Genomic DNA, 24,766 nt, shown 5'->3' with positions numbered 1-24,766 from the left:
GTTAATTAACAACCTATTAGACAATTTTTAATATCATTTTTTGCAATATTATTACGTTACGAATTTTTATCGTGATTTTCTTTTCAATTATTACTAATTGTTTTTTATTATTATTGTTTACCCACATCGTTTTATGATAAATTATATCGATCTGGATTCCGGATTCAAATCGTGACAACTATTTTTAGGAATAATGTAACGTTGAAAAACAAAACGATAATTCGGGTTAAAAGTTGAAAGTCGAAAGTTAAGAGTTTAAAGACCCGCGAAGCCGGTTTTCTGCGGGATTTGTCATGCCGGTGACTGTATTGTAACATGTAAGTATACATATACATATATATAAAAATTTGTATATAAGATACATACATACATATATGTATATACCGATCCAATATACTATAACTATAATCATTGCGCAACGCGTGAATTGCACATAGAATTTATATTACGTGTCCGAAATCCCGCAGCTGCGGATAATCCGCCGATCGAAACGATCGGTTGCGAAAAATCTGTCCATTCATATTTTTCTATTTTAACAAACAATCGGTTTCTCGGCTTGGAAAATAATTCCTGTTCGAATTCCAATTGAAAATTTTTCAATCATTACGATTATACGCGTACAAATAACACCGCGATGAAAGAAAAATTGCACAATTGTTTTCCTTTAAAATTTTCCTACCGTTGTTAAAGTTTGAATAAAATAATTCGTTTATTATATTTAAAAAGGAAATTCGTTTCTTTTTTCTTTCTTTCTTTCTTTTTTTTTTTTATTTTGTTTTTCTCTTGCCTCTCAGAACCCATGTAACCCCTTGAGTTATAACGGGTGTAAAGAAAGGAGCGGTTTTTTTTTTTCACCGCTCCTTCGATCGTTTATTCAACGCACATATAATACGAAATGCGAGTCTCTCTGTGAAACGCGAAGACGAGACGGAGGCGACACGAAAGTCTCTAATGTAATCTAACATAACAGAGACATACGTGTCCGAAAGTGATTTCGTAACAACGAGATCAAGCGGCACGTATGCCAAGGTACACACAATGTGTTGTATATAGTGTATAAGTATGATGTTAAGACTCCATTGATAGTCACATTGCGAAAAGTATGTAATGTGTACGTAATGCATTATTGCGAAGTGAAAAAAAAGCAGCCCGTATTCGTTTTTAACTTTACGTTTCTTGGCTTTCAGGGAAAAAAGGAAGTTATTGTAATTATGCATTACGGAAATGAACAGATGAGTTGAAGAAGTTATTGGATTTCAGTGATTTTGGTCTCAATTGACGTGGCTTGAATTGATTAGATTTTCGCTTTGATCGGTTCGGTAATTTTTTGATTTTTCAAATAACGAAATTCCAAAAGATCAAATAAGAATCACGATATCTTGAGAACGGATTAATCGATTCGGCTTTTGGGTCGCTGAGCATGAATCTGAAATCAGAGTTCCAAAATTTGTAACGATTCATCCACTTCTGTGGTTCAAAATAAAAAAAAATAAAAATAAAAATTTAATATTCTCATTTAATATGGTATCCAAAGACTTTTGACTGAATTCGTAGTTCGAAATTCGAATTATTAAGACATTTTCTTGCAGACACTGATTACAACGTTTTTTAATTCACCTTTCGAATCGTGTAATAATAATTGATTATCGATCAGAGTTTGATTGCAAAGTATATCGCGTTATACTGATGTCAAAAAAAAAAAATTTTCTATCCTAAAAATGTCTATAATGTATAAATCTATGGGAAAAATGGAAAAAAAAAAATTTTCCATCTCCTTTTGGCATTATTAACGCGTGTGTAAAAATCTTTTCAGATCAATCATCTAATTGCCTGAATTTTTTTTTAAGAAATATATTAACGTTCCACTGACACAGGAAACGATTAACACTTCGGCAGCCAGGAAAAGAAAAAGAGAAAAAGAGAAAAAGAGAAAGAGATAGGCGGATGCTGCGAGGCGGCGTCTGCAGGTGGAAAGGACGTTATACGCCTTGGACGTGACCCACTTCCGGTCAAGTTCATTGCTCATCTGTGGACAGATGATACGTGTTAACGTACAAACAAGTATACGTATACCAATATATTAAACCGCTCGAAGCTGTATTGCGGTGTAAGATAAATAAACAGCTGGATGCGTATATGGACATGTGTTAATAGTGAAATTTTTAACGCGTCATTCACAGCGAAACCGAATTATCCTTGAGTAACCTGAAACAGAGTGAATTAATAAAATTACGATACACTGCAGGCATAATTATGCGAATGTGTGAATTACTGCAAGCGATATGCTTTAATCGATTATAACAAATACCTGTTGGAGAAACAATTAACTGAACAAAAATTAAACCATCAGGAGGTGATGAATTTTTTATATAGCATTTATTAGGTTTTCGATAAACCGCAGCAATATTTATATACATATATACGTATATGTATGGGGCATTCAACGCCAATTAACAGCCATCGTCATTATTTTTAGTATGATGTACTTACCGACCCAAAAAGGGTTTCGGAATTTTCATTCAGTTTTTTTTTCAGCCAGCGGTGAAATTAAGAACAAAAATTGAAAAACCGATTCCAAAAATGACATTTTTTAAAATCTGAAAGAATTTACGAAGACTCTATGATTTGAAACGTGATTTTTAAGCACCATACGATAATGGAATCTCAATATTAATTAACTATTTTTCTCGCAAGTTTTTAATTTTTTTTCATCTCGAACTTGGCGTTTTTTTTTTTTTTCCTTCCTTTCTATTCCCCGATCTTATAAATAGATCACGGAATTACATTATCGTTCGGTGTTAAAAAATCACAATTCAAATCATAGAATCGGTATGAGTTTATATTGAGATTTTGAAAAAAAAAAAAACTTGCGTTTTGCGGAATTGCTTTCACGATTTATTTTTAATGAATTTCACTAGCCTCGCTAAATTAAATCTGATCAAATATCCGATACCATTTTCAGTTGGTAAGAACATCATGCTAAAAAATTGTCCAAATCCAATGAAGTGAGGTACAGCGGCTGCTAATTTGAAGTGGAACGCCCTATATACATATATACACGATTAAGATATATTATACAATTTATGAATAATGTGCATCAATTTCCTTAGAGAATTTTCCTTAATGGAATTAGGCAGCTGGGATGAAATCAGGAACTTTTACAATTACCACAATAGCACTGATCATCATCATCATCATCATCATCATCATCATCGTCCTCGTCATCACCGGGATTCGAGACTTTAATCACAGTCCCGAGATCGAGGACTAAGTTTTATCCTCTGTACAGACATAAAACCTATACATATACGTCTCACGCGTCTCTCAGAGTGGAATGCATTTATTTTACTTCGGGGCGGGGCACTCAAAGCCACTTTCTCCCATCGAGTAAGTATCTCGAGTCGATCTCAAGGAGGCATCTCGCGAACTGACGGAAGCTGCGAAGAGATACGAGGAGGGCAATCCGTAGAAATCGTAAATAACTGGGGGGGGGGGTTTATAAATAACGCTAGTGATAGTGAAAATGAAAGTTTCTTTTTCCGACTCTTCCGATATTATAATGTATTCGAGATGAAAATAATCTAATAAATATCTATCATCTTGATAAATAACTGCGATGATAGACTGCGATGTATAATTACTGAGGAATAATCCCCGCAGTTATCCAACACCGGATATCGTGGATCATATAGCTATAATAGCTTTGTTAAGTGGAAACAATTGTATTTTCAATCTATGTGTGTAAATATTTGTTGCGATTTTCGGAAGATTGTAAGGTTCAATTATACATCTAACGTTTAAAGAATATATTATATCCTTAGTTGTGTATACATTTTGTAGAATTGTGAAATTTTTGAAATATTTTTTGACAGTAAAATTTTTTTTTCGTTTGTTTGTTTCTTTCTTTTTTCTCACGCTTATTTTCAAATTAACAGTGATTAAACGAAAATTTTTCGACGAACCCGCGGTTATAAACGAAACGTTGCAAGTATAATCGGTGAACGGATTACGAGACGTGAACTGTACACGGTGTTTCAACTCTTCGACGGAGGTTGTAAAAAATTAATACAAAAATCTACCGCACAGCTGAGAAGTGAGAGGCAATAGAATTCTGTCTATCTATATATGTATAATTCTACTTACAAATACCAGACGGTTACACGCGATATTCTGGCTCTCTGTACCTCTACGTATATACTTAATTGTTACGCAATTCGTGCTGACACCTGATGTATCTATTTGTCGGACCACCGATCAAGATCGTTGAAAAAAATGAAATAAGTATATCAATCAATTCAACAAATTATTGTTACCAAATTCCGTTATTTTGACGGAGAAAAGAGACCCGGTTTTATCACGTAAGAATGCACGTATATTATTAAAGATGAAACCGGAAGTCGGGGAGACCGGAAATTAGAGAAAACGCTTGACGAGCAAGAGAGATTCCCATCTTGAGATGAATTTTTTTGCGCTTTTCTGGGTGGTTAGGTATGGTTGGTTCATCCATATAGCTTCGCAACGCAACACGTGTATACAGTGTACGTAGACGGTTTTTAATTGATACTTTTTCTCCCTCTTCGCAGAATAAATACTCGGGTATACGTAGGTACCTTGCGAAATACGAGCTCGCTATCGAGAATAGAATGACCGGAAATACGCCGATTGCTTCTTCTTCCTGCTGCCGGAGATGCCTGATGAGTGATATTCCGCACGAAGTCTGGGGGCGGGATTGAAGTGCCGAATTTTAAAAGTTCCGGAAGTAACTGATGTTGGATTATTGCTGAAGGAAGTTTGAGTGAAGAAGTCAAATTTTGAAGAAACGATGCAGTTTTGAACTGTCGGAAACCCGGTGGATCAAAATTTCGATTTAGCGAGAATCTAAAAATTAAAGAAAACAATTAGAAAAACCGAAAATCAGGATTCCGAATGAAAGAACATCGAAAACCCAAAACGAAGGTTAAATTTCAACGAGCTAGAAATTCACAGTAGTGAAAATCTTCGATCATTCGAAATTTCGATGTTATAGATTTTCAAATTTTCTCATTTTATCCCTTAAAATTTTTGACCCTTTGGAACTTTGAACTTTCAGAACTTTGAGCCTTGGGTTTCGGACCATTCTCTACTTTGATGTTTCGTCAAAGTTTGATTTCTTTACTTCAAGTTTCGCAATCAAAAAAATTAGAAACTTGGCGCTTTCGGAAATTTAAAAATTCGGAATTGCAACTAAACTTGGAACACGATTCGCACCTATTAAACTGAACAATTATTTATTCACCTCTTGCAGCAACGTTCTGATTCTTATTAATTTTTTCATTGACTACTGTTTGAAAGGAACAAAAAAATAAACAAAAATAATCTCTCAGATACCCTGATGTATATAAGTGTGTCAAAATTGTTTGAAGACATCAATATGCGAGAGTGGTTCGCTGTGCAATTTGTACAATTTCGAAGCCTTGCTTTCGATTTCCTTCTCTCTCTCTCTCTCTCTCTGTCTCTATTTTTCACTCTTTTATTTTTTTTCTCTTTCAACATACTCCAAAACGCCGGTCGACATTATTCGCATTTTAATAATCGCGGCTTGGCTAAATCGGCAATATTTATTCGGTTTAATTCCAAATGTCCAGTATAAACTAGTTTAGTTTATTATTATTATACCGAGACCAGTGCAACTAGATCACGATACACCTTTACACAGCTACTACCCGTGTATAACCATTATATATAGCAATTCTTATACGTCTTTGCTTTTGCAGTGAAAGGATAGTAGAAGTTATACTTTATACTTGCTCGGACAGACCTAGATGAACACGCAGAAGGTATTTCTGCGATTTCGACGTCGTACAAAGGCGATTTTTTTATCCCTTTCAAACGTCAGTTGAACTCGATAAATTTGGCGTTTCGTCGCCTGAACCTGGAAGGGTGGAAACTATCGAGGCGCGAGAAGCGGCTTGCGGAAGCGATAAAGCGAACCGGAAGTAACTTGAAGAAGAAACCTGTTAAGCCGGATATGTCGCCGCCGGTGAAATTCAATGTCGAAGAAAAAGTTGGACGCGTTTTTGGGGGGTCTTTTGGCTCGAGGTGAGCGAAAATCGAGTTCGACCGGTTCGATCTAACGCGCTTATAAATAATGATAAATTTTACTATCGACGTTTTATCGCACCGTCGAATTCTCGCGTTGGAGAAAAAAGAAACCAGTTCATATCTAGACTCTCACCCATGATCTAGACCCAAGACGGAAACTCGTCTAGAAGGCTGCAGATCTGAGTTGCAGGAATCTCATCAAGGAATTCAGGCTCAAAGAACTTTGTTTATTCTATAGAAACCTACAGCCGATTGTTATTATACTAATGTTAACCCTTTGAATCACACTTTGTTCCGCTTCCATGGCTTTTGGGGTCGTTGATTAGGAATCTGAAACGAGATTTCGAAGATACAAGATGGTGGATCCAATATGGTGGATGAAAAATTCAAATCTTATCGAATACGGTATAAAAAATCTGTGCAGGGGTTTTTGGAGTCACTGATTGGATCCGCCATCTTGTATTTTCGAAATCTCGTTTCAGATTCGTAATCAGCGACCCCGAAAACCTCTGAATAGAGTTTTTTCTTCGAATTCGATCTAATTTGAAATTTTCGTGGGCCATACGGTTCCGCCATTTTGAATTTTTAACATCTTGCAAAACCGCAAATAAATATGTTAAAAAATTCGCCAAAACACATCCATAAAACGGTTATAAAATAGGTGGTAAAAATACTTACCATTATGACCGAAATGTTTAAACAATACCGAATACGAGAAATTTCATTTCATTAAGAAAAACTCTGCGAATAAGTGCAACCGTACGAAAAATATATAAGATTGAAAACGATGAAAACTGTTATAGCAAAAATTGACAATTTACATAAAAAACGGTGAAATTTTTTTTCCATGCGACAAAATTATGGGGCGTTTTTTTTTTTTTTACACCACCCCGTTGAATTTTCCTCGAGTAGAGGAGACGGCGAATTACGGTCGGCGAGTTCTTGGCTAGAGTTGGAAAGGAAAGTCTTTCTCTTTGACCGGATGATCGGCATTCGGTAGCAGAGACGGAGAAGCGAAGCACCCCGAAGACAAGTGGTTCGTATGTATAAGCGGCGAGTGACTATAAGCAGCACCGACTAAGGATATCCATCCGGATCTCGTGGTGGGGAGAGTATATAGACTGTCCACTGCGATCGCATCCTCTCAAAGAAACGAAGTCTGGCTAAGAGATCGGGTCGGTGTTACTGATTACCGTTACTCAATAGGGTAGTGAAGAAGAAGAAAAATAATTATCGTTGTTTGTTTGTTTGTTTGTTTGTTTGTTTGTTTTCATACAAATTTCGTTTTATTTCTTGTCAAATTTCGGGATCAAAAACGTGGGCAAAAACGGTTTCACCTTCTAGATCAGATCGTTGTTGGAGTGATCGATATGGACACCGGACAGTGCGATATTCAGTGATTCGACGAAGGGGAGAAATTGTAGCGGTTATAAAGAATCGGGCTCTTTTTACGTGGAGTCGTTATTCTTGAATTTGTTTTTTTTTTTTTTTTTTTTTTACATATATAGTTTCTTTCTCACTTTATCGGTTTTTCCTATTTTTGCATAAAGTGATCGAAGATAATCAGTGAAGGATAGGAAAACCCCGTTTATATTCACGATGGTGAGTTTATTTGTCAGATTATTTAATATTTTGTTTATTAAAACTGTCTTGTTTTTTGTTTATTTTTTAATATCTGCTTTTTTTTTTTTTTTTAATTTTCATCACGAAACAATCGAAGAGAAGTTTGAAATCAAAGCGTAGCCATAAAATTAAAATGAGAAATCTTTCGATGCGTATTGAAGTCTCCGGCAAAAGAAACGTTCGTTGAATATTATATCCAAGTTTTTAAGCAAGAAATTTTTGCCCTATGAATTATAACAAAAACCGAAAAAATGTTGATAATTAATTTATAATTATCATCATTGCTATTCTGTAATATTATATACAGTCCATAAAGACTGTTTTATTTTCTTTTCATTCTTTCCCGACAAGAAAATATCGAGTTTCTTGATTAAATATGAGAAAACAATAAAGGTACTTGAAGCGTTAATTAACATGGCGTTATTACAACGTAAGAAGCATATAAAACCCGAAAACAAATTTAGAAAGTAATTATTCGACTCGAGTGCTGAAAGGCTTGGAAAAAGAAATACGGGTCAGGCATCGATAATTTTTCTGTACCTACTATGGCCAAAAATATAAACTATTCAAATTTCGGGTCGAATAACAAAGTTTTTAATTATTGTATCCATTTGCAAACGAGTCTTGTTCCTCCAAAAATTTATATTTATATTTATGCATATATATATATCTCTTCGTCTTCGCAAGGCGAAAACCTGTGAGGAGTAAAATAAAAATACAGAAAGAGGAATAATAGGAAAAAACGTTTCCGTCTCGGGGACGATTTTCTCGAAAAGGAATTTGTCCAGCCGCTCGTTCACACACTGACCCACTATATCAGCGCTCGCGCGATTCTTGATAATCGCCTCGCGCTCCTAGACAGCTTTTTTCCAAGGCTTCCAGATCCGCGACGCCTGCGGAATAATCAAAAGCGTGAGATAAAAAAAAAAACCGCAAAACAAAAGACACATCGGCTCTTTTTGGTCCACGGGATGCTGCGAGAAATGGAGCTCAGTGTGCGAGTAGATGGCGATGTGTGTGTGGATTTTTTTTTTTTTTTTTTACAGTTTTGGTTTTTTTTTTGTAATTTCTGAAAAAAAAAAAGTGATTTGTGGCTACAAAATTGAAGTTTTTTTGATTTTTATTTACAACAAATGCTTGGGTAAATGGGTAATTTTTTTGTTAACAATAAGATCCGAAATATTGATCTCGTTAATTCTCGAAAACAAACTTTATTCAATAAAACTATTTTTTCTATTTATTTGTTGCGTAGAAGAAATCAAAATTTGACATCTGGAACTCGGACTGGAAATTCTGTTTTTAATTGCTATTTACTCGAATCGACGATAACAAATAATCACGGGTTTCTTCAAACACAGTTCCGGCAAAAACGTATCGCGACGAAATCTGGCAACCAATGCTAAAACGCAATTAATTGCATAATCAAGCACACAGACAGCTTATAAATGCGGATGCACAGCGAAAGACAGTTCCTAGCTCTGACCAGGAAGTACCGGTTTCACGCTGACTGCCCGCGACTATTTCTCGTTTCATAAACACCCACAATTCCCTGTGTAACGTTTTTTCCCGGAGCATATTGCATTCGTGAAATTCATTCGAGCAATCAATCTGATCGTTTTGCTCACCGTGTTCTTTATTCGATCTGACACAGTGAGGAAGGCGCGTGATCGATAAGGCGCGAAATTATTTTTACCCTTCGTTTTTCGAAATTTTCTTATAATATTAATTATTATTTTTGTTAGAAGCAAATTGATTGAAAAAAATCGTGAAAATTGATCGTATAATTTATATTCGAGAAAGTTATCGTTTTACACATATATACATGTTTTACATAAATTATAAGTTTATGGCCTCGCTGATTATGAATCTGAAATCGGATTTTAAGAATTCAAGATGCCGGATCCAATACGGCGGATGATAATTTCAAAGACGATCGAATCCGGAGAAAAACTTTGTCCAAGAGTTTTCGGGATCATTGATTACGAATTTAAAATCAGATTTCGCAAATTTGGTACTTTGATCGTATTTGATCAGATTTTTAATTTTCGTCCACCATATTGGATGCGCCGTTTTAAATTTCAAAATTGGGTTGCCGAATTTTTCGACGAATCTTTATTGATACAGTTATTCGACTTCATTTCAACTTATTTCATCGATCATCTGTAAACATTAAACTTTGTACACAATATTGTCGCATACAAGTTAAAAAATTGCTTACATATCATTTAAAAGTGCGAGAATGTTGCGGAAAAAATTCTGACGTTCAATACGAATAGAGCGATTGAAATCAATGGAGTTTCTCAATAACGTGAAATTTATAACGTCAACCGGTCACACAGTAAATTTAGTGTAAAATTACAGAGTTTCTTAAGATTTGCATAACGATATTGTATAGTATAATCAATTCCCTATGGTAATAAATAAGCTGAAATGAGTATCGGAAATTAAAAGCCAATTAATCTATCCACGAGTCTGATTTGCGAAAAAAATCGCGATATATTGTAAAAATTAAATACTATACAAAATATTGTATACCTACATATATAAAAAAAGGAAGTAAATTAAGGGTACCTGTACCTTTAGTGATAAAACGCAGGCAGAATTCCATGGCAATGACTGGGGAAAATTGGACCGGGTCACACGGATCGAGAAATTAATTGCGATCGTGTGTGGCGTAAGCCGTGATTCTGGATCGCGGATCGCTAACTTATAAGCCAAAGAACTGTGCGAGTAAGTCAAGTCGGAGGATGCAGCGCGGCGTTCTTGCTAACAGAGAAAGGTGCTGACCTCCTTTTAATAAGTTATTTGCTCTGCGGAGGGTCCACGGAGCCGCTTGCACGAGTCAATTCAGAAAATTCGGACCGAATTGTCGGAGCTGCAGTAGCCGGCGGCAGAAAAAAAGCTGGTTCTAATCGCACGAGCGAGTACCTATCTCTTCAATTCTGTATACCGTGTGTCAAGTTGTTCGAATTTTAATGGCCGACAATTACCGCCTGATCGAGCAGCCCACGCAATACTAATCGCAACTGTCAGAAAATATCCCTAGGAGACCACCCTTAGATGTGCCAGAAAATGTCCCTAGGAGACCACCCTTAGCTGTGTTAGAAAATGTCCCTAGGAGACCACAGCTAAGGGTGGTCTTCTAGGGATATTTTCTGACCGTGGCGATTGGTATTGCATCGACTGCTCAATCAGGCGGTAACATTCGGCCAATAAAATTCGAACGACTTGACTCACACGCATAAGGTGCGCTCTTTCCCTGTAGACACATGGTAGAGTTTGATCTGCATTTAGCATTTTAGCTATAATTCGTTGAGCGGATGTCGGCTTAATTTATCTACTTTGCATGCCTGAATTAATATTATACTTTCTCCGGGAAATATTCGGAGAGAGAAGGAAGAGTTTGGAGTGCCCTATAAAATTGACACCAAGGTCTTCGCGGTCTTTATTCCCGAACCAATGTCGCTGCAGGAATTGTTATTATTATTGGTTTTTTTTTTTTTTATATATATATATATAATTAATTTTTTTTTATGGCGTTTTCACTTCTGAACCCACTCACTTATCTGCCATTCAAATTATATTACTATTTCCTATACAGATTTGATACTAATCACGAGTTTAAACTTAAATTTCGAAAGTGTCGTTAATAATTCAGAATTTTTTCTTATCCTGCATGAATCTTATTCAATTAGACAAAGTAATATTTTACAGTTAAGTATAGAATTAGTCCTCTGGAAAACTTTCTTTTATTTCATGTGTGTTGATAGATTGTACAATTCTTGCTGTGCTTGTTTGTTGTTGATTTTAGAAAAAATCTCCAATTATTATTATTGTTGTTGTTGTTGTGAAAAAAATCACACGTGTCTTGACAAGAAAGTTTAAATATCGCAAGATGAATTGAAATGATTTTATCATTGCTGCAAAGTATTTAACGAAATAATCAGAAATCCTGACTTTCTTGAGTGGACTGAAAACTTGTCAGGCTTCCGATTTGTTTATTTATTCATCTATATTTCGTTGGGAGAAATTCTTAACTAAAAATTATGCAAACCGTCAAATGCGAGAGGTGCGTGAACTTCTGTAATAAAATTTCATTTTTCGAGGAAAGAAAGTTTATTATACCAGTTCTTGTAAAATTCATTCAACTTTTCTCTGCAGTGTCTAAGGTAAAAAACTACTTTTATCAATCAAATCATGAATGGTAATTATTGGTGTAATAATACTCAGAGAATATAGGTATATCCTTAAGTACCTATATTTCATATAATAAGTGAAAGATGAAGGAACAATTGAAAAATATTTTGAACGCAACCATTAAAAAAAAAAAAAAGAAAACGAAACAATCGATTAATTTTCGCCGATAGAATCGATACGTGTTCGATTATTTTTCTCGATCCGATTAATCGACGCATCGATTACTTTTAGGTTAGCGTACGTCGCCAACATGTCATGCGGTGAATAAGTGGCCGCTTTTTCTACCTTTCATAGTTTCATTGCTATTTATTAGAAATCATGGAATTCATGGAGTAGGTATTATACATAGTGCACAGTTCGTTAGGCAGAGTCTCACTCTACATACCGCGAGCGCAGGACAGAGTTTAACGTTATAATAAGCGGATCATTTCAAAGGGGATGGAAGTAAGACCGTCGAACACGCGAATCAGAGAATCGGAGAGTCGCTCGGATGTTATGTTTAATAACGGCGATAACTGCAGAGGCGCGTGTTTTATAATTAGGTATAAATACAACGCGGGAGTGATTAACGCCGATCTTAATTGTCCGCGACGTTTAGCACACATAACAGTAAATATGTACTATTGTATATACGGTCATATTAATATACGTTGTACACGCGTTGTTCCGGCGTGAGGTTTATTCAGAAGGCCGACTACATTCACCGGCGAACTGCACAAGGCGATTACTCTCTAAATATAAGGAATATGTATCTGCACACACAGCCTGCATCATGGGGAACGAAGTAAAAGTATAACGCGACAGATTCGGATCAGGGCAAAAATGGAACGCGAAGTCCCGGGTTCAGAGCTGTGTCGATAAAATCGCTGCAAGCATATATTGAGGCGCGAATAATTGGAGGGAAAAAAATCTTACGCCAGTAAAATTCAGCCATGAAACACGTTTTTGCTTTTTCGAATCTGAGGCCTGAGCTCGCGGTTTCCATTTCAGATTTTTGATTCGAATTCGCTTCAGCCAGGATCAAAATTAGTCATAAACGGCGAAACGTTGTTACAATAATACACCTCAAGAGTAATAATCACCGTGTCCAAGTAAACCGCGAGATATTAGAAATCTTGCCCACCGCAAAACGGTTTGAAAAACATAAAGTTATTTATTAGCAACACCCGTGTCACTGTATGTATATATATATATATATATATATATATATATATATATATATATATACCCTCTGAAGTGAATGCGTATGATTATATACATTTTTACCTGATTCCTTATTCGATTCGTGCAGCCCGGCTGATATTTTTACAATTTTCTTTCTCTCTCTTTCACTCTTTACCTGCGGTTTTGCGCAATTAGTGTAATAACTGCAGTTACAGTAATGATTTTAAAAACCCTACCTAAATTGTGCGGCTTGAATACTTTGAGAGAAACGAAATTTCGCTAATTTTTATCTACTCATAAATGATAATCATTATGTAAAACTGCAAAGACAACGCAGCTCGGGAATGCAAATTTCTACCGTTGAGATTTCAGGCTCTTCGAAGCTGAAGAAGAAGAAGAAGAAAAAAAAATAAAGATATAGAGGTCCTTTGACTCAATTAAAAAAATCCCCGAGATGAAAACCGTATAATTATCGCAAAACTTCCGGACTTAACACTCGTTTTACGTTATAAGTATAATTTTTCGCGAATATACGCAGAAATGAGAACAAAGTTCAAATAATACTAAACGACACACGATCAATTCGCCAAATAATCTCAGTCAAACTGACAATGGACGGAGTAACTTTCCACCGATTTCACTACTCGGTGCTGCAGAGATGCAAAAAGCGACAAAAAAAGATAGAATTAAAAACACACACATACACAGAAGTATAAGTGCTTACGTAAGCCTGTCGCCCATTTTACAAGCTTCGCCCTTTCCCAATTTTTATCTCTATCTTTCCGCAGATCGTGCGGCGTCGCCTGTTCCTGGCGCTAGCGATTATCCTGACCCTCGAGGCCTGTTTCGGGTCCGCAAAGGGTGAGAGATGGTCGAGACAAGTAGCAAACAGCGATTGGATCCCGTTGGCGAGTCCCAGGTCGATCCAGGAAGGCGGAAGTGGGCCCAGCGGTGATGGAAATCCCGGAAACCTGCGGCAGCTGGCGTTGCCAGCGGAGCTACAGCAGCAGTATCAGCAACAGCTTCTGCAGATCCAAGAGACGCAGGAGAGCATCCAGAAGCTGCTTCTTCTCCAGCAGCAGCTAAGAGCTCAACAGCAGCTTCTTCAGGTGAGAATTTTTTATTTATTTTATTTACTTTTTGTCATATTTATTTGTTTCCCTACCAGGCCTTGTTTTTAGTTATTTAAACCGCCTCCGTCGGAGAACCAGCTTCTTGTACTCTTTTTTCGACCACCTTAATAACTAGATCTTAAAGCGTTGCGAGTGGGGAAAAGAATGAGAGCAAAAAAAATTTCGGTGAGGGGGGGATCGAGACAAGAGCGAGTGCCGTATGATATTCCGTAGCGGATTACTTAACCCGGGTTATAATGGAAAATAGAAATGTGGCTATTACGAAACTGCAGTTCCTGATGAAGTATTCCGCGCGAACTCTGTAATGAAAGTTAGCTCGTGCGCGGCTGTCGGTCATGATTTGAGGCAGATACATGTAGAGACTGTGAGATAAACTAGAGCGGTGAATATTTTATCCAGGCCCAGTCCTACCTTCCGGAGGGTTTCGCTACCGATGAAGAACGGAAGTCAGCGCTCCACCAAAGCACCTTTGCCAACCTTCAGACGCTGCCCCAGCTCGCACCTGATGCCCTGCTCCCACCTCCTCCGGGGAACCAACCCCAACCACCAGAGTTCCCGGCCCAGAACTTCTTGGCCGAGAATAACCAGAAGGGGACAAGCCAGAGCGAAGAAGACGTCAGGAATCGGGATGAGGAGCAGAACCAGTCTGGGGCAAAGGGAAAGACGAGAGAATACGTTGCTAGACAAGGTGGACACTACAGGAACTCGAAACAACAGCAACAGGAACAACAACAAGAACAGCAACAACAAATTAGAGATGATCAGAATAGCGGCGAACTCAACTCGCAGACGACGCCGAGTTCGCTGGATGGACAGAACGATGGTGAGGAAGAGGTAAGAATCGATTTTGAAATTATGTAATCGACTTATGCCGACACAAAATGAAGTTAGTAACATATTTTACTGTTCCTGTTACATTTACCGTAATGATTTGCGCATGATGTCTATAGTTTTTGTTCTGACTTTGTTTTGATCTCTTTGGTATTTGAGAAGATTCGTGGACGTTGAGATAGGTTGGACTTTAGAAACTTATAATTGACTGTCATAACACCACGTCACAGGCGAAGAGTCTTAAAATCTTGCCAATTTTAAGTAAATCTTTTGATCCGTTGACATTATGTCGGCTTCAGTCAGTCGAATGATCATCGGTGTCTCACTAAGTGTGCTATCTCAGAACAAGAGATTACTAAGAACACTTGTTATCCGGCAGGTCCAACTGCTCTACGTTCCTGCAGAAACTTTGGCCCAGCAGAAGACGCAGCGGGGTCGTAACCGGAAGCAACAAGTTCTGGAGCAGCAGCAGCAGTCGTCGGTGCTCCAGCAGACTCAGTACCAGCAACCACAGAGGGGTCGATTGACGGGCCACAATTCGGGACTACTGGGAGTGAGCCAAGGGATCGAGGGTACTCGGCCAACGACGTCGCAGCAAGTTTTCGCCCAGCAGATACTGTACCAGTTGCAGCAGGATCAATTGGAGAGAGACAGGATCCAGAAGGAGGCCCGAGAGAAGGAGCTCGCTCGGTTGAAGGAGGAGCAGAAGGAGCTAGAGCGACAAGCGAAATTGCACGAGGAGCGAGTACAGCGGGAGCAGGAACTGAAGCGTCAGAAGGAGTTGGAGTTGCGTAAGGAGTTGGAAAGGCAAGCGGAGGAGGCCAGGCTGATGGAGCTTGAGAAGCTGAAGAAGGAGGTGGAACGCCGGGAGGAAATCAGGCGTCAGGAGGAGCTGGAGCGGCGGAAAATTGCCGAGATCAGGGCGCAGGAGCGGAGGCGAAAAGAGACGCTGGCCCGCCAAGCGGAGATCGACAAACTGGCCGCCCTCGAGAAGCAGAAGGAGATAGAGATCCAGCGATCGCTCGAGCAGCAACGGGAACTGGAACGCCAGCAGGCAGAGGAGGAGGCACGAGCTCAGGCGCAGCTCGAGGCCCATCGTCAAGCCCACCAGGAGACCATCGAGCAGCAGCGCAGGGCACAAGACGAGGCGGCGAACATCGACGCCCAGAACCGGGCCCGTAATCAGGCCCAGCAACAACACCTGACCGAGACCGTAAGGCCCAAGAATCAAGGCCCGAGGGTCAAGGGACGCCAGCGACACGGTGGCCGCCAGGAAACGGCGACCACTCCCTCGCCCAACCAGCCACCGCTGTCCGTCTACATGGGCAGCAACAGCCCCGTGAAGAACCCCGAGGACCTGCGAGTCTCCGACGTCCTCAGCATCCTCAAGGACGCCAAGACCATATCCGTTCTCGACTCGGTCGGCCCAGATGCCCCCCAGGTCTTTGTTGGCCCGAGCAACCTCGACCCGCCACACGGCTATGCCAAGTTCGATCTGCCCTACCTCTCCGCCATCGACAATAATCGTGTCGAGCGCAAGGTCGACAAGCTCCCCTTCTTCGTCGCTCCACTCAGCTTCAAACCGCCCCCTGGATACTCGAAGATCCCGTTTCCCGCACCGCACATCGGCTCCGTCGTCGTAAACACTCTAGAAGAGGAGCCCGGGGTTTTCGACGGCGTTGAGGAGACTGCGCCAATCGTTGAGCCCAACGCTTACGCCACCACCCCGACTCTTCCCTATGCGTCTCAATCCACCCCCGAGTTCTCCCAGGAGGCACTCGTCGCCACTACAACTCCCAGCTACCAGGCTGGATTCTCTTCAACCCCGTCTACCGGGGGAACGAGATACAGGCACAGGCAATTCTATAACGACGACAGGTCACCCCAGACCTCGTCAACCCCCCAGTACCACCCCTCGACCGAGACGGTTGTTACGAAAACGAAATTCAGGCAGTTTTACGTCGAGGAACAGGCTCATGGAACCGCTGGGTACAACCCGGAGACGACACCTTCAAGCCCGCAACACAACCAGTTCCAGGAGGAAGTCGTCCAGGCTTACAACCCCGTAACGAATGAGCAGCCAGCCGTTCAAGAAACCGGTGAAATTGCAGGGCTCTCCCAGGGACCGACGCAGTATTCGATTCCCAATGAACTACCAAGGATATCTTCGCAGCTACCAAGTCTCGTCAATTCACTCTTCGAACGGAACCAGTTCGTCGAAAAGACTACCTACGAAACACCAACCACCACCCCGTCAACCACAACGACCACAACAACAACCGAACCCTCCACCACGACCCACAGAACCCGCGGAAGACAAAGGTGAGATTAAAAAATGTTCGGTATGGTTGAAAATGAATTTAACCAACGGATTGAAATCCTCAAACTAAAAGACGTTGAAGAGGGATTTTTTTCTGTATCTCATAAACGTCGTTTTACTTTCAGTCATTTTTATGATGTTGGTGCACATGTTGAGCCGCTAAAATTACCACCGTAATCGTACGAAAACATTAAAGAAAAACTTCAATTTCAGAGGCAGAATCGTTCCGACCAGACCACCAACAACTACGGATTACCCGTCAACGAGATCCTCGGTCACTGAGAAACCACGATTAAGACCTTACAGCAGATCAAGGGCGCGCCAAGGATACGCGACGACCACCGAAGCCTATCAAGAACCGACCTACGAACCGACCAAAGCAAAGCTGTCCGAGACACGAGAGAAAACCCATCACTTCAACGCGCCTGAGCAACATAGAAGGCCCGTAGAGAGGAATCAGCTGAGATACAGGGGACGAGGTGGTGACCGGAATGCGGTCCAACCGGAGGTACACTATCCCCATTCTACTCTAATCCACGTGCTATTAGAGCTCGAGGCCGTTCACGACTGCCGGCGTCTGGGCCTTGAGGTCTCTCCGGGATAATCGATGGACATTTTTAAAGCTGAGGCTGAGACGAGTTTTAGTTATTAGATACCTATTCCGTGTTATCGGAGAAGTCAGACAATGTTCGCGGTTCGTTGTATTGGATTGAATCGATAATATTTGCACGGGCACGCGATGTTCGGCAATACAACAACCGACTTTGTTTTGGGGTATAGAATTTATGCACGGTTTGAATTGGTAACCTGAGATATCGTACAGCTCTGTACTGTACGTGGCTTGTCTATTTTTCCATATGAAAATAGAATGTGATATATGAACTTCTTAGTAATGTAAATATGTAAGCAGTGTCGTTAATCGATTAACGCCGAACAGTCTCGTGGAATTAGATTTGTATTTTAGACTTGGCGCTTTCGCTAGAACAAATGGATTAATTTCTCTTCCGAAACTCCTTCTGGTATTATAGTAATCCGATAAACAATTTCTCTGAACCTCAGGCTCAATCGGACGCTGAGCTCTCGCAGCAGGTGCAGAACGCTCAAAACCAGGAACCAAACTACCCGAATATCCCACCGAGACATTCTCTTCAGGGACCAACCGCGCCGATCCAGAACACTGAGGAGGTCTTCCAGTCATCGCCAACCCCAACCAGCATATCAAACGACGGTCTGCAAGCTGAAGCCCAACCTCTTCACGGTGCAGCTGTGCCCGAAGCAGTTGTCGGAGCAGAAGGAGGAGCTCAGGTATTCCAACAGGAGATCCAAGGCATCGAGGGAATCGATCACCATCACGCCGGGTTTCCAAACGTCGGGGCAAGACCGTTGGATGGTTTCAATTTCCAGCCCCAAATCGGGGCCGTGGGACCGACGGCTGAATATCCCCAAACCACAGCTCAAATTTACGATAGTCAGCCGGTGAATTCCCAGGACAAGGAGAGCACCAACACCTTCCAATACAACGACTTTAACCGCGATCAAGTTTACGGCTCCGCTCCTGTTCCAAACCACGAGCTGTCACCACCCGACTCGGTTCAATCCGAGCACCTCGAACCACAAGGCCCAACTTCTGGACCGGTATACAACCGGCCATCGGACGACAGCAACCGCTTCACGGGCCCCAGCACGACCACTGAAGCGCCAGAGGTGAGTGACGCGTTGACGAGTCTTATTGGTTCCGAAATTCACGATCTCTTGGACTCTGTTTTCCCCGTTCCAGGTCACGACCCTAAGACCAACCACCACTTCGACGCCATCAATTATTCGGCAAAGGGTGCGCACACGGCTGGGTCAGAATGGCAACCGTCCCCGCGTCGACTCAGCTATTCAGACTCGGCCGACCGGATCCAGGGATGAATTCGTCCGGTTCAGTGCGGTCAATCAGGACAGGCAGCATTCGTCTAGCAGAACGCAGCCCGGGTCTCGAACCAGGTCGAGGAATCGCTCTCAGGCGAATCAGCGCGGACAAACGGCCAACAACGACTACGTGCGGATTCAGGCTCCTCTTCATCGACCCACCACCACGACTACCACCACTCAGGCACCCAAGAGCTACGAAAAAGATACCGACGACGAAATCGAGTACGGATTCATCAGACCTCCGAGCTTCAAACCCATCCATCCTATCAGCGATGAAAATAACCAGAATGGTGGCACCTTCAGACCTAAACACGATCAGGTAGATACTCGCTAGGTCAAGATCTCCATTTCATTTTTCTTCTCAATGAAGCTTTGGAAAGAAATGAGAACCTTGGTATGATCCGGGTTAATGATACCTGAACCGACAAAAGGTGTCGAGAATTTATGCTATACGTAAAACGAAGTTTATATACGACCTTTTGGACTTGGTGTAAAAAGTGTCAAAGCATTTTGAGCGGTTGTCGACTTTTTATTACACTCTTAAAGAAGAGTCGGAAATGATTTATGACTCTTAGAGCGATTAGGATTCGTAAGTCGGTCGAAACTTCTTCAGGCAGAGCCGCGAGAACGGAAATAAGGGGTGGAACGTTTTTGTCTGTTAATTTTTCAAACCCTCTACAGTCTGAGCTTGTAGAACGGAGAAGGCTTACCGCCGTCAATGGACACTGACATAGTTTCATTCTTTCTCTTTTCAGGTTCAATCGCACGAAGTTCAATCGTCGAACGACGCGCCGGTCGAAGTGAGCAGTCCGCATTCTGAAACGTTGAAGAATCGATCAAGGTATCAAGTCACGAATCGACGACCGTTGACCAGATCCACGACGGAGGTACCACGCGTAGCAAACGCCGCATCGCAAGGCCTCGAAGAAGAAGCTTACACTGTAAAACCCAGGGTGCAAAACGACCAGGAGTCGAGGACGACCAGACCTCGCAATAGGGGCAGAAGGCCGGCGAAGAAGAGAACCACGACGACGTCGACGACAACGACGACCACAACAACCACGACAGAATCCGTTCTCGACTCGAGCAATGAATTACCACTCGACGAAAACTACCCGCCGCAAATAATTCAGGGGATTCCAGCTCCGTCCGAAGAAACAGACTTGCGAACCCTTTTCAAAGATGAATTGAAAACACCCAATTTGGAAAGCCTTCCTCAAGCCGAGGCTCTGCAGAGACCGGGACAACTGAGTGCTTTTCAACAGGATGAAAATGTGAGTATACCGTCGACGGTGATGTAAGACCAATATTTCTACCCTCGTTCTTTTTTAAGAGGAAGAGTGAGAGAGAGAAAGTGAAGGGAATTATTCAACTTTGTTAGAAACATGGGCTTTTTCGGGGATGGAGAAAACGTCGGCTCGAATGTCTGACAAATGGAAACCAGGTGATACGGCCTCTCCAGGCCATAAACCAACTCCTCCATGAACGCGTTCATATAAGATTCCGCTTTACTATCGATCTGCGTCCACGCGGACTACACGCACCTCCATTATTTGAATCCAGTTCAATAACCACCATTTGAATCATTATTCTAATATCATTTGAAAATATTCAATTACTCAATCACTTAACGTGTGGCTACAGTTTCTATGGTAGAAAATCTTTTAAATTCAAGACGAGTCAGCAAGTCTCGTAAGTAAGAGAGGCTGGGAAATTTTGTATAAAAGGGTTAAGCCACTGCGTGATAGACCGCGTTAAAACACGAATGTCAATTTATTCATGGAATTTAAAATACACCCCTCTACAGGATTATTATCATTCCGTTGTAGGCAGTCAGGTCGTGGTTTAAGAATTCATAATTTAGTTCGTAGGATAGCTTGAGCGTCGAGGAGGAAACCTGGTGAGAAATTAGGGTTGATCCTTGAGGTGCCCTTTAGACTTGGGCAATTTTTTTCCTAAATCATAGGTAAAATCTACCGCAGATCATAAGTTCGTAAATTAAATCGTAACTTTTAAAGCAGCATCATCGATGTGAAAATATAAATAATAATCAAACTTGCCGCGAATATTTCTAGCTACAGTTTCCACGCTCGGACTTCGTCCTGAACTTCGGCGTCGGTTCGAGTCACGAAGAGCCGAAAGAAGAGTACGATCAGACGCAGCTGGGGACCTCGCATCACCGCAAGTATATCCAGTTGAACAGAGGAAGGTCCGAGCCTGCAGGTCACCCTGAAAGAAAGCCGCCAAGCGACATTGACGGCGCGGAAAGCCAATGGTCGACTAAATTGACCCTGTCATCCTTCCAACCGAGCTCATTGGCGAACCACGTTCAATCTGGAGACGCGAGAAGTATTCAAAGGCAAGAGAAGAACGAGGAGTCATTCGACATCATCACTGCCGGACCGGATATCTTGTCTGGCAAAACTGATGGTTCCGAACCGCCCAGAACCATCGTCGTCAATGCCAGCTACCTTGGAAACGCCAAGAAAGAGGGTCTCGAGCTCAAGGAAACCGAAAACCGCGGCTCACACCATGGCAGACAGTTCGTCGAGGAGAAAAACGATCCCCTTAAAGACAGTCCGAGCAGTCTGGACGCGATTCAATTCTGGAACAACGGTCAGGGCGCAGAAGCTGTTTCTGAAAAGGCTGACGTGGCGATAAATGAGACTCAAACTGATTCGACCACGACCCCGAATGTCACTCAAGATCCCGTCAACATGACGAGCGAAGCCCCAACGACTTTGGTGACGAAAGATAGCGAAGAGGAAACTGACCAACGAGAATCCGCCACTTCGGAACTTTCCGAAGAGCCGACGACCACTAAGAGAGTGAGTATACAACTCACTGAAGTCATTTTGGGTGTTTCTTTTTTACGAGGTTCGATAATTGTTTATCTTTCAGATCGCGCAAAGACGACGACGTGTCAGGGTACGCGTGAGGCCATCGGACGATTTCGTCACCGCGGAATCGCAGCACCTGGTTTCGGCTTGGAATACTCTAGTCCGCGAAAAACAGAGCCATGAAGAGACGGAACGTTTCGACAAACCCAAGCCTCCGACAACTGTCAGTTCGACAAGCAGCGAACCACCGACGACCGTTAAATCCTTCCTGGAAGAGTTCCTCGAGGAGATGACAAAGGATAAAGACGAAGAGCCAGCCGTGGACGCCGTCACAATGACCTCGACCAGCGTTCCAAACGATCCGGAGGAAGCCACGAGCACTACCGAAGCAGCGACCGCGCAATGGACGACAAAACAGAGCCAGAAAACCAGCGAGCTTCCGACTACCCTGCAAAGTGAGAAGAAGTTCGTGACAGAAGCGACAACCGAGCGTCAGAAGAATGTCTCTCCCAAGTCAGAAAAAATGGCGACGAAACTGACGGAGTCGGTGGTCAAGAAGGACGACCGATTCCATCCCAAACATCAGGCGAAACCGTGGTGGAGACACGACTTCGAAACTGTGACGCAGAAGGCAGAGGAAGACGAGCTAGTCACGGTTGATCCGAAGCTGCAATACACGGTCGCTGAAGACCCGGAAGATGAAGACGAGGTCAAAGAGGCCACGTTGGCTCAGAGCATCTCCGGCTACGTTGACGCCTTCTTCAAAACGATGAAAGGAGCCGAAGAAGCAACGACTCCGGCCTTGGCACCGGAAGAAACGAGTACAGCTGACCCAACGTCCGTCTTTTTCGAGCGGAAGAGCAACGCTGGCGTAGAGACGAGGGTTGAAAAGACGGAAAGCGCTGAAGCCGTCGCGACAACGTCAACGACGAAAGTCGATCAGACGACGACTCCGGAACAAGTAACAACACTCAATTTCACTCCCATCACCACGCCGGAAGTCCCCATTTCTCCGGACGAGCTTACGACGGAAGTTCCGGTGGTCAGCACGACCACCGTTGCGACTACAGGTACCAAGGATGATCAGCTCGGTAAAGTTCTTAGAACGTCGACAACTACCGAGGTGTCCCACATGACGGAAATATGCTACAGAGGTCGTTGCGTCAAGACCAAATCGGCTAAACGGAGATAAACGAATTCTCTTCTTGATTTTTTTGTTTCAAGCATGAAGAAACTTCGCGGTTTGCGGTCTAGGGGGCGTAATTTATTACTTAAAAACACCAATCACACAGTTTAAACGCAGAAACTAGTCTGAAAATATACAGTTAGTTTAGACGAAACTTTCTGCATTGTCAATTATTATTTTCCAATAATTTTCTCGGTGGAGACTCGCTGCGTATATTATCGACATTTCTCTCTACATACTCAAGTACCAAATTACAACTAACTGATAAACTATTATTATCACTTTCGTTTTCTATTACATAAAATCATTGCATCATAAATAAATTATTAAGACACTATGCATTAATAATATTTATAAATATATATATACATATACATATATATCAGTACATATTATGTAGATAAATACAAATGAAAAGGAAATATATATATATATATATATATACAAGTATAGGAATACGGAATAGAAATGAAAATAAACAGTGGCATATATTTAAAGGAGATCAGAAATCGAAAGTATATATCTTAGAGAATCATACCTAATACCATTTATTTAATGAAACGATACAATTATCATTAATTAATATTATTATTATTATTATTATCATTATATATTACATTATATATTATTAGAATTATTTAATTTAACATTCTTACAATTGGTAATGAAGTATCGGTAGCCAGAAGAAGGAGAATTGAAGAAAAAGAAAACCTGTAATAAAAATAATACATGTAATTCTTAGATAAATACGATCGAACAGAATTTGTACGGCAGTTGTAATATGTATGAAATATGTATAATACACGGTATATATGTACATACATATACATATATGTGTGTAGTCGACACCACTTGGGGCACGCGTAATATATTGCGGAAGTATAAAAATTTTTGGCCCAAGAATGTTGCGGGTTTAACCCTTTCGCTGCAAGATCGATGCCTCACGTTTGTACCCCTATAATATCTTCTATTGAGTGGATTCCGAGCTCGCTTTTTCACTTTCTGCCAAAGGAAAATCACAGAAACGCGGTGTCACGTTGACCCTTTTATTCCGCGGTTTGGTATCCACGTGCCAAAAATTTCACTCCGATTTATCGCTCAGTTGAATGAAAATTCGCAAACGATCGTTTAAAAGTGTTAATTGCATTGAGGAAATCATGGGAGTAAATGTAATTGAGAAAATTTTTGCCTGACAGAAAATCGGTATTTTCTTCATTTATCAAAGTTGGTAGGTACTAGCATCGCGTAAAAGCACCGAATTGTTAACCCAACTTAGATTGCTCCTCGAACTTCACGAATTTCCTTTCCTGAAAATCTTACTTTTGTATGAAAAAATTTTTATATCCGCGAAGCTTTGTCGGAAATAGAACGACGAAGGGCTTCGCTCCGCTTTGATGTCCCTGCCGTTTTCCGACCGTAGATTAAACCTTAACCAGTGCCCTAAAATTCCTTGACACGTGTGCCAAGCGGTTAA

General features: G+C 41.2%; 1 protein-coding gene across 1 annotated transcript; it reads left to right on the top strand.

Moving 5' to 3' along the window:
* The first annotated feature begins 7,620 nt into the window (after window positions 1–7,620).
* LOC124410328 lies at window positions 7,621–24,382 on the top strand. Its single transcript, XM_046888596.1, has 10 exons — window positions 7,621–7,683; window positions 13,854–14,174; window positions 14,598–15,032; window positions 15,409–17,351; window positions 17,563–17,857; window positions 18,409–19,053; window positions 19,127–19,585; window positions 20,022–20,540; window positions 21,342–22,094; window positions 22,168–24,382. The coding sequence occupies exons 1-10, from the start codon at window positions 7,681–7,683 to the stop codon at window positions 23,296–23,298; spliced, it is 6,504 nt and encodes a 2,167-aa protein (XP_046744552.1). The 5' UTR covers window positions 7,621–7,680; the 3' UTR covers window positions 23,299–24,382.
* Window positions 24,383–24,766: the final 384 nt, after the last annotated feature.

The sequence above is a fragment of the Diprion similis genome, chromosome 9 (genome assembly GCF_021155765.1).
Source record: "Diprion similis isolate iyDipSimi1 chromosome 9, iyDipSimi1.1, whole genome shotgun sequence".
Classification (NCBI taxonomy): domain Eukaryota; kingdom Metazoa; phylum Arthropoda; class Insecta; order Hymenoptera; family Diprionidae; genus Diprion; species Diprion similis.
This window is presented reverse-complemented; position numbering and strand designations above follow the sequence as displayed.